Below are 11,007 nucleotides of genomic sequence, written 5' to 3'. Positions count from 1 at the left end.
GGCTCGGTTGGAGACTTTGAGAGGATAAGAACGAGCGAAAGACATCAGACACCATCAACCATCTCCACTACAAGAACCACACCCACACCCCCCTCCCCAATACCCTCCTAAACCTCCCTCTTCCTTTTCTCTCTCTCTCTCTCTCTCTCTCTCTCTCTCTCTCTCACTCGCCCTTCTTAGTTCTTTCTAGCAAAACACCAAAACAAAGGCGAAAAGCAGAAGAAGACCCCCAAAGCCCATTCTCCTTTTTCCTTCTTTTCAAGCTGGCGATCGATCAGGAGATCACTTTCAAAGAACTCAAACCGAAGAACCGTAGAATCATGGTAAGTTCAATTTCTTTTCTCTTCTTGTTATTCTCATTGCCCATGTTTGGGACTTAACTGGTTTGGATACATGGGTTTTGGTGTTCATCGTTGGATTGGCTTGAACCAGGGCGCCGGAGGACCTGACGACGATAATATGTGGCCGCCGTGGCTCCGCCCTCTTCTGGAAACCAGCTTCTTTGTTCAATGCAAGTTCCATGCTGATTCTCACAAGAGTGAATGTAATATGTATTGCCTGGACTGTATGAATGGAGCCCTCTGTTCTCTCTGCCTTTCTTATCACAAGGATCACCGAGCGATTCAGGTTGGTTTCTTATTTTAATTCCCTATTTGTCCATTGGTATTTGCCTTATTGGTCATACCCGGGTATTTTTATCGGGCGTCTATTTCTGGCTCTTTACTTTCATTAATTTCTCTGTGTTCTATTTTGTGTTCTCCCGCAGATTAGGAGGTCCTCGTACCATGATGTTATTAGAGTCAATGAGATTCAGAAGGTTTTGGACATTACAGGAGTCCAGACCTACATTATCAACAGTGCTAGGGTCGTCTTCTTGAATGAACGACCTCAGCCCAGGCCGGGCAAGGGCGTGACCAACACATGCGAGGTCTGCGAGCGAAGCCTCCTCGATTCCTTCAGATTCTGCTCCTTGGGTTGCAAGGTACATCCTCTTCACCAGCACTTCTCATTCTAATTCTTTTCTTTTATTTTATTTAATCAGTTGATCACGGATATCGTGGAGATCGATCCCTCCCATTGCGGAGTACTATTCTTCGCATATGAATAATCAATCCCTGTAGCCGGCCTATTTTGTTTTTACACGGTCTTCCTCTTTCTAACCAGGGGTTCCAGCCTTTCCTCGTAAAGATTCCTTGGAAATGTGATTTATAAACAAATGCAGATACGATAAACTTGGATTAATTGATTCAGTTTTGCTGGTCTTGGTTACAGATTGCCGGAATAACTAAGAATAGGAGCAAGAAGAGGGCATCTGCATCCGACTCAGAAGAATCCTACTCCAGCAATAGTCGCGGCCATGACAAAACGGTTCAGAGCTTCATCCCCTCCACACCGCCTCCGACGATCACTAATTTCAGGACTGCAAAACGAAGGAAGGGAGTTCCCCATAGGGCGCCAATGGGCGGCGGACTCATTCTAGAGTTTTAGGCCATCAGACCCATAAGACACACACACACAATCCAGTGTATAATCGTTTATTCTTCAGCAGTCGCGCTGTTACGGAGAAGGCCGACGCTGGGGGAGTTAGGGTCTTACGGTCAGTGTATATACGGGAAAAAAAAAAGAAAATGGAAAAACAAGAAAGTCAGAAGATGGAGAAGAAATTAGGGTGACTGATAATGTGATAAAGATAAGTCAGATACCTAAGTTCGGTGTCGTATTTTTTTTAAAGAGTAAAATGTAAATATTTATCGTTGGTAGAAAGAATGCAGTAGTTGAAACTGGTGTACTGTGAATTATATGGACTTGAAATAATAAAAGATCCGTTTATGAGATCACTCTGTACAGAAAGAAACTTGCCCTTTGGGGAAAAATTGTTTTGTTCGTGTGGTTCACGGGCGGCGAGCAGTCGGAACAACGTGTCCTGTGCACAGTAGTCCACACGGGCAGGGACGTGGGCGTTGGGCATTGGCTGTTTCTGCAGTTTTTAACTCTTTCCTTCCTTAATTATTTCGTCTTTTTAGAAATTTACGGTAATTTAAAGAGTCTACAGGGTGGAAACTGGAAATTAGAAAAGGCGGCTGTGCATTGAAATCTGAACCAAAACAGTATGAATTGAAAGCTCTAATTGGAAAACTAGGACAAAGCTTACGCGCGGTAACGGTCACAACGGTCAGACACTGTTGAGGTCAGCGAACACGGATTCACTAACTGCGGACTGTTGAGTATCGCGTGGGATGGGGAATGTATGGCACAGCTTTTGCGATGCTCTGTGGATTGATTTGATGATTTGATCTCCTGTGAAGTGGTTGCGCTGGCGTTTATGACTCGCTCACACATCGTCTCCGGGAACGAAAAAAAGTCCTTTTGATTTTGACCGGCTTTCCCGGTAAAGCAGCCTTTTCAAAAAAAAAAAAAAAAATATATATATATATATATATATATATTTTGGAGACGACATTGGACAAGTCGACTCTCTCCAGAAACTCCGTCGCTGTCGTGGCTCCTTATTTAATTGTGACTTGTAATTAGACACACATTCACTGCCAACCGCCCACCCATTCTTCCGATAATTCTACGGCGTCATTGTCCGCCCTCCACTGCAAGCCTCCTTGGGTCATCTCTCCTCCTCGTCGAGAAAATAATCGGCTGCGTTCATCATAGAATCGACTCAAAATTATAAAGTGCCGTATGAGTACTAGTGACTTTTCCAAGTGATTTATTATTCAATTGCAAACTTATTCCTTCTGCTTCGTCCACTTGTGACCTATAAGGGCTGCTTTATTTGAATTTAATAAATAATATCTTTCACGGAAGGCCCACGTTCAATATTAAAATTATAAATAGCCTAAACCTTGATGATGTCATTTTGTTTACTAACGCTTTCATCTTATCGTCGACGATAAAGCGAGCGAGCCTCTTTCGTTCCGAGTAGCCCCGGGGAGGGGAGGGTCACTTTGGCCCGCTATTTCTTCTTTGTCGACAAGCGATTGGTTATTTAAAACCTCACTAGCTCACGCCACTGGTCTTGGAATCATCGAGAGGGCCTCGACGTATGAACAGGAATATCTGAGTGGGGTTTCGTTTTAAATAGGGTTTTCGTGGCCAGCGTTTATCCGATTTTCAATCGGTTTTCTACAGAAAGGAACGCGGAACGACCGACATGGGCTTCTGTTCCCCCTAGAAAGTGTGAGTGGGCATTGCTTAAACCCATCCGATAAGGATAAGGAGCAAAGCTTGATGATATGTCTGTGCAGAGAAGGTCGAGTAGTTAATACTGACGTGTAACACTCTCTTTTCTGGGTCAAAAATTCGAAAAGACGTTGAGCTTGACAGAAAATAAATCAAAACTGCTAGGAGAAAAAACTGAAAAAACGGAACTGGTATGAAGATGTATGATTACGGAATGGACCCGCAAGACGGAGAGGAGAAAGAGAAGTAACTGGGGAGAGGTAGTCGGCTTAGCAATCATTTTATGAATTTTTACAGAGAATGTGAGTGGCGCTGCCGAGTGCAGACGATCGGACTGCTCATTTATACAAACATCTTGTGGGCACAGAGCGGGACGGCAGCCCCGTCCTGAGACATGTGACTTTGGGCGAGTTGTAGGCCTCGTCGGCCCAGGCATCTGTTGGTTTTGGAATTTGGTGTTGGGATGGTCTGCTGAGTGGCCCCCGAGCGTTTTTCTACTTCACTACTTCGTACCATTTCAATAATGAGTTACGAGACTTCACTCCCGATCCCTGACTGATTCTCTTCTACGGGAGATTCTCCTTTCTCCAAGTCATTCATAACTCCCACTCACGCTCTCTGCTTCTGCTACTCTAAAATTGAGCATAATTCACTCTCTTTTTTTTTTTTTTTTTGAAAAGAAAACTCAACAAACGATCCTGCTTTGGGATCAACAAACCAATAGAAGAGAAAAGGCAGGCAATGAACAACTAATCACGCAGTAATAGCCCTTCAAATCCTGGTCATTATTAAGATTATTTGTTCCCATGGCCCTTCCGAATTATGAAATACTTTACAAAACCAATCACCCCGTCGCCAAATTGATATACGATTTACAAGGCCGAATCCTTGTTTGATGGTTTGATCGTATCAGGAGTTCCGGACAGGTAAAAGCTTCAAACAACTCGTTCTGAACATCACTGATCACGACAACTAATAAAAAAGAGGTAATAAATTTCCAATAGTTGGAAAGAGGGCGGAGAGCGTGGGCATTTGGCCGCCGCTCAAGTCTGCAAATGGTGGGGCCCTCTGCCGCCTGTGGACAAAGCGCGTCTAAGACTGGGCCAACATTTGAAAGTGGCACCTTAAACCAACTAAGCTATATTCACGTTGCTATTAATTAATTTATATCAAATAAATAACTAAAGCAATAGTCTACAATTAGCTCATCTATAAAATTCAATGAGCAGAAATTGTCGACAAAATTATTTTAAAATACTATATTAAAAACAGAAAAAAATCTTCCATCAAATTATTCCACGTTTAGGGGTGGGTAACAAACATGTAAAATTGAAATATTATTTTTAAAATTTTTTCCAAGATTAGTAAAAACCAATCACGCTGGAATTAAATTGATGAGAAATATTGTCTTAAATATAACTATATGACTCCCATTGTTGGAACTAATTCATGACATTCTAGAAGAAAATTCATGTAAGATGGACACCGTATTAAGATTGTAGCAAAAGTTTGATTCTAGACTGGTAGAAATAGAGTTGAAAAGTGATGTTCTCGTTAGGACTATGAGAACATTGGGTCAAAAGCTGCAGCTCACATTGCCTATTCTTACTCTGCCCTTCACTATGCTCGGAGCTACTTTGGTCTTTTGTGTTGCCTTATCAATTTCAAATCAATACTATATAACCAAAACAATTTCGAAACAGTTAGTCCATAAAAGAAAGATCAAATAAACCTATATAAGCAAATTTTTACCATATCCATTCCAAATTCACAAAATACTATCAACTCAACAAACCAAATAAGAGGTAGAGCATCAAATTCTCTCCTCTCTTCTCAAAATCGTCCAAGCTCTCTCCCTCTCTCTTTGATAGTCGAGCTCTCTTGTAAGCTCCCCTTTCTCTTATCTTCTCCTTCTCCTTCTTCTTCCTCTTCTTTCCTTTATTATTCTTCTTCTTACTTTGGTTGAGGTTCTTATCATGAGATCCTAAATTCTACATGGTATCGGAGCCTAGGGTTTAGTATCCCCCACGTTGAGATGATACAAAAAGGTTTATGAAGATCTCATGCAAGTTACTCGTGAAGGAAAGAATCCAGCCATAAAGAGATAAGTTATTTCTGTTTATTACTTACACATTTTCTTTGCTATATGTCGAGCCTTGATTTGTGGATTACATTAAAAATAAAAAATGACTTTCATATGAGAAGTTGTGAAAGTTAATTCTTGGTGTTAAGAAGATTTTATAATCTTGGTCTTCTTGTAGCTAAATTACATGGTTAATCAAGATCGAACGTCACAAGTTTTTTGTTACCAAGATTGATTATTTAAGAAGAGGATGTTTATGTGAGGGGAATGATTTGAGCCTCAGTTGATACTTGCATGAGACTTGGCTCGATTTCCTAATGTTAAAATCCTTTCTTTACTGATTTGGATTCAACACGTTTTTTTTATATACAGATTAGTCTACAAAGCATGAAGAAGTTCTCTCATTGAATTGTTTCGAGTTAAAGTGATTGATAATGTGTCATTCAAAAGTTTGTATTTCCTCCTATGAGATCAGATTTGTAAGAGATCTAATTTGCTAAAGGAATTTCAAAGAAAGTCCAAACGTTGTGGTTTTTAAGTGATTTGCCATGATTTTGGAATTTTGGGTTAAGGCACGAGTTTTTCACTCTATCCTTCATGAATATTTAGCAGATTTAGTGTCTGATTTTGTGGATAAGATACTTTATCTCAATTTGAAAGTAGCTGATTCGGTACAAGATTTCATCAAGTTTGAATTAGTGCATATTTTTTAGTTAATTTGGTACAAGATTATCTCCTCATTTTCAGTCTGGATATCTTTTTCAAGTTTGAAATCTTGAACTACTATGAAAGTGGACTTTAGTTGATTGAAATTTCAAATTTGAATTTGAACATTAAAGATTATTATTCAAATTTGGAATTCATTGGTAATTATCTCCCCTCAGATTGATCTATTTAGCACCCTATCCAGAACTTTAAGTGACATCTCTTAGCAATGCCAACTCAGTTTTACTCACTCTTAATGTTGGGAATTGTATAATTGGATCTTGAGTGTGATTTAGTACCATATCCTCTTCTTATTTGTGCTTTGTTAAGCATTTTTTTGATTTAAGATGGCTGAAGAAAATATAAGTAGTAAGTGTGACATACTCAAAATTACTACTATTCCCTTAAGATGATATTCCAATTATCCTAGTTGGTTTCAATCAGTTCGAAGGTTTCTTGTTACTCAAGACCTTTTGGGTCACTTAGCCAAGTCTTATCCACAAATTGATGGAGAAGATTCATCCTATGTAAAGTGGAATAAGGATGACAATCTAGTGACTAATTGGCTTATTAATAATAGGGAAAATATGTAGCCAACAATGTTGTTTACTTAGAAACTACCAAACACATTTGGGATACTTGTACAAAGTTATATTCTACTGCTGGGAATTTACAAAAGTTTATGATGTGTTACAATACATGCTTAATAATAAGCAAGAGGGCAATCTTCATGGATATTTAGCTCGGTTTCACAGTTTAATATAAGAGTGGAAGATCACTCAAAAACAACAAAGGGAAGCTTTAGCGGCAGCCATTTGTCTGACAAATATTAAGCCTTACCTTGAAGTTGACAATAATCAACTTCTTAGCTCGTTCACACTTCCATCTTTTGATAATATAAATGCTACTTTGCTACGAATATTAAAAATCAGCACTATATAAGCAAAACAAAATCAAAACAGTTAATCCATAAAAGAAAGATCAAACAAACCTATAAAAGCCAATTTTTACCATATTCATTCCAAATCCACAAAATACTATGAACTCAACAAACCACATAAAATTAAAAAAAATACACATATTGGCTTTAGAAGATTTGCAAGATTCTTATGTACAATATCAAGTATTTGGCTATGGAGGAGAGTGCACAATGCTAATATGGTACAATCCTCACAGATAAACTCCTATTGTTATCCCTCTAATAGTACATCTAGCATTCAGTTGACTATAAAAAAATGCAAGCAATCACTCGAGTCAAAGCTCAGAATTCATGTGACAACAGGTTCTCTTTTATATTTATAGACTGAAACAGTGGTTGACCAAAGGAGGCTTTGTTAAAAAGGGATTGTGGTAATTCTCAAAAAGAAAAAAATGGTGTGTGTGTGTGTGTGCTCTTCAGTGCTACTATTGGAATACAATTTTCAGAATGTTTGTTAATTCAAACTTGCTAACTTTCTAGAATGTAGACTCATACTATACTATAGGCCTTCTTTAAACAAGTCAGTGGCTCTAGTAACTATCTATGGCTGTTGTTCCTTAGACTCCTTAGGAAGAAGAAAATACAAAAGCATGCTCAGGGATCTTTGAACTAGCTTTTGAAACTTACCCTAGGGAAAGCTAATATACTATTTCAGATTCTCTGAAATGCTCATTTATAAAATTCAATTAGTAGAAAGAGTCTACAAAATTAATTAAAAATAGTATTTTGAAAATAGGAAAAAAATTCCATCCAAATTATTCCATTTCCAGTATTATTTTAAGGCAACTTAAACCAATGAATCCCAATCACTCTGATCAAAAGCAAAAAGAATAGACAAGCAAGAAAATATAACAAGCATGTCATTTGAAAATCTCTTAAATAGAAGTGAGAGACAATATTGTAAAAACCACCAAAACTCCTATAGTTAGCCTCTCTAATAGAACATCTAGTATTTGGTGGGCTACGAAAAATGCGACCAATCATTTGAATCAAAGCTATGAATTCATGTGAAGACAAGTTCTATTTTATATTAATTCACTAACCTATGGTATCTGTGTTAGGAATTAGACGCCCTAATTCCAAACTAATGAGAGCAATAGTAATAAACGTAGAAGAATGAAAAAGTAAATACGAGAATAAACAAGATTTATACAGGTTTGCTTTAAGGTGGGACTACGTCATGTCTTCCGTTGATGTAGTAATCTACTATGAAGATGAAATAGTTTACAAGAGAAATCACACACATTCACAAGTGTTTTTCTTTAACCTCTCTCAAGCTGCAACTCAAGATCTTTCTCCGTAATGATGAAACCCTAATAGCGGCGCCCCCAAATATAAAAAAAAATTATGGCAATCGCAATACAAGAGTGAAATCCCAAAACTGTTCTTAATGAAACAATAGTCAATATATCGTAGGCCTTTCGGGGGCTCCCCATCCCCCTTCCAATCCCCACGACGACCTTGCCGCGAAGGTCGATCCGTGTAAGACGTTGATTAGACTCCACAACTTACCAATCTGGTGGTGGACATAATGATTACAGTTGAGAGGGTGATTTTAGAACTGCTCTAAATGATGTTGATATGATTCAAGCAACTGAACTCTTATTGGTCTTAAATGTATACACTACACTTCAAACATGATGACTTGACATGCCAATCTTGTCTCTTGACATCTCAAGCAAGTTCATAGTAGGTCAATTGCTCTAGTAAGTGTATGTGGCTCTATCTGGACGAAGAAGAACAAAAAATTTCTCAGGGATCTCTGAACATTGGGTAGCTTAATTTAAAGTATCCTGCTAGCTAGCCCTAGAGAAGCTAATACTATTTCAGATTCTCTGGCAAAAGACGGCGTCTCTATTGAAAAATACCCTCCTTCTCACTTTATAAGGGTTGACAATTTCTTAAGCAATAAATGCCATGTTGTAAAAAAAAAAAAAAAACTCAAAAGATGGATGTTAGATGGTTCACAAACCATCACTTAAGTGACCCATACCCATCGGCCTTTGGTATTTCCCATTCCGGGGTGGTCGCCGATTGTAACTGGCAATAGTTATAACCTTACAGTTTCCCGTCGGTTTGGTGGCCTCCTTTGATGAAGAAGAGGCTACAAGAAGGGTCTGGTCTAGCAGAGGCATGCCTGGACGTTGCCATCGATGAGCCTCAACGATAAACGAGACAAAGCCATTCACTTTGTTTGCCACATAGTGTTGCCGAAAATTGTCATCATGTCAGGAGGTACGTTCATGAGTTTCATTTATGTTTAAACTGAGAAATTCATGATATGAAGATCCTACACGTGGTATCAGAGCAACTCTTTTTTATATGGTTTCATTTCCATGGAGAGTGACGCTATGTGCGTATACTACGAGCACCGGCGCTATAAAGGCAACCGGCGTCTCACCTCGGCGTTGTGCGTCGGTCGCGGTTGTTTGATGTCTCACGGGAGGCCGATGTCCGACAGTGGGCCGACAACGGAAGCTGATCACCCCCTCCCTTTCTCTCTCTGCATCTTCAACCTCCAACGCTCAGAAAAAAAAATGAAACTTAAGTTGACTTGGATGAAAGAAGACATTTTGGCGCTGAAACTGGCTCCAGTGACCATTAAGCCTGACCAGCTTTATCTGTTATCATTGGATACACATAAAATATATATTTAAATTGAAATAATCTATTTATATGCAATTTCAATAATTGGAAAAATTTTATTTAGGTTTTATGTATACTTCCTTTTTTATGCATATTTTATCTGGACCTAAATATAAGAATTATTAATAGACATTCATTTTAGTCAATTATTTTTATGTCATATTTTTTGTATACGTTTGAATAATTGAGTAATTGCCACAACATTCTTAATTATGCAAAGGTCTAGTGACGTTAAGTTTAGTCACATAAAGTTAATGACGTGAAAAATTGTGATTCATCATGGAGATATAATAATTTAATTCCATAGACTGGGTAAATATTATATTTAAGTGATTAATCAGGATGGGAAAGAAATATTTATAAAAAGAATCTAGTTGCCCACAGGCCTAGAATATTCCTTTACAAACAAATTTTTGGATCCCATCATAAAGAAACATAAATCACATATGTTATAATCTAAGCCCACAAGAAAGATTATAATGACACGTTGATTTATCTGTTTGAATTATTTACATGAGTAAATATTCAAAAAAATTAGCTTCATTACATGTTTAGTAAGCTTGTTGTCTATTTTACAGTTCTTCAAATTTTGTTTGTCCCAACCTTTGATTCCTCTATTTTTCCCCTGAATGGAGAAAATTATATTGAGTAGAAGGAGAAATTCTCCTGTTACTATGAAGTATACCTTTAAGAGTTTGACATGGACATTTGTGCTAAAGATTATCCTATTACATTTTCACAGGTCATAAGTGAACTTAAATCTATATTATGGAATGATATCATGAAGGAAGAGTTGGATTCAATGTCTAAAAACCAAGTTTGGGATTTTGTTGAATTTGGCTATTGGTTGTAAATGGTTTTTAAAACCAGAAGAAACTCTTTAGGCAATATTGAAAGATATAAGGCAAGACTTGTAGCCAAAGGATTTACTCAACAAGAAGGAATTGATTATCACGATACCTTCTCTCCTGTTTCAAAGAAGGATTCATTTCGGATAATCATAGTTTTATTAGCTCATTTTGATATGGACTTACATTAAATGGATGTGAAAATGAATTTCCTCAATGGAGACCTAGAAGAAGAGGTTTACATGAAACAACCAAAAGGTTTTATTTTAGAGGGGAATGATCACTTGGTTTGTAGACTTAAGAAATCTACATATGGACTAAAACAAGCCTCCAATCAGTGGTATTTAAAATTTCATGATGTTATTTCTTCATTTGGTTTTACGGAGAATATCATAGATCAATGTATATACCATAAAGTCAATGGGAGCAAAATAATTTTCTTAGTACTATATGTAGATGATGTTCTACTTGCTTCAAGTGATTTAGGATTACTTCATGAGGCCAAACGATTTCTCTTGATGAAATTTTATATGAAAGATATGGATGAAATTTCT

The 11,007-nt window shown here is 37.6% G+C and overlaps 1 protein-coding gene across 1 annotated transcript; it reads left to right on the top strand.

Annotated features, from left to right (window-relative positions):
- The first annotated feature begins 239 nt into the window (after positions 1–239).
- On the top strand, positions 240–1,845 carry LOC137934568 (protein RGF1 INDUCIBLE TRANSCRIPTION FACTOR 1-like). The gene is made up of 4 exons (XM_068778993.1): positions 240–323; positions 433–627; positions 767–982; positions 1,273–1,845. Exons 1-4 carry the CDS (start codon positions 321–323, stop codon positions 1,486–1,488), a joined length of 630 nt encoding a protein of 209 aa, XP_068635094.1. The 5' UTR covers positions 240–320; the 3' UTR covers positions 1,489–1,845.
- Positions 1,846–11,007: the final 9,162 nt, after the last annotated feature.

The sequence above is a fragment of the Aristolochia californica genome, unplaced genomic scaffold (genome assembly GCF_029961685.1).
Source record: "Aristolochia californica isolate CCGP_79_NKW_82.1479 unplaced genomic scaffold, dmAriCali1.0.hap1 SCAF_6, whole genome shotgun sequence".
Classification (NCBI taxonomy): Eukaryota; Viridiplantae; Streptophyta; class Magnoliopsida; order Piperales; family Aristolochiaceae; genus Aristolochia; species Aristolochia californica.
Note: the sequence above shows the minus strand (reverse complement) of the source record. Positions and strands in the feature narration are given on the sequence as shown.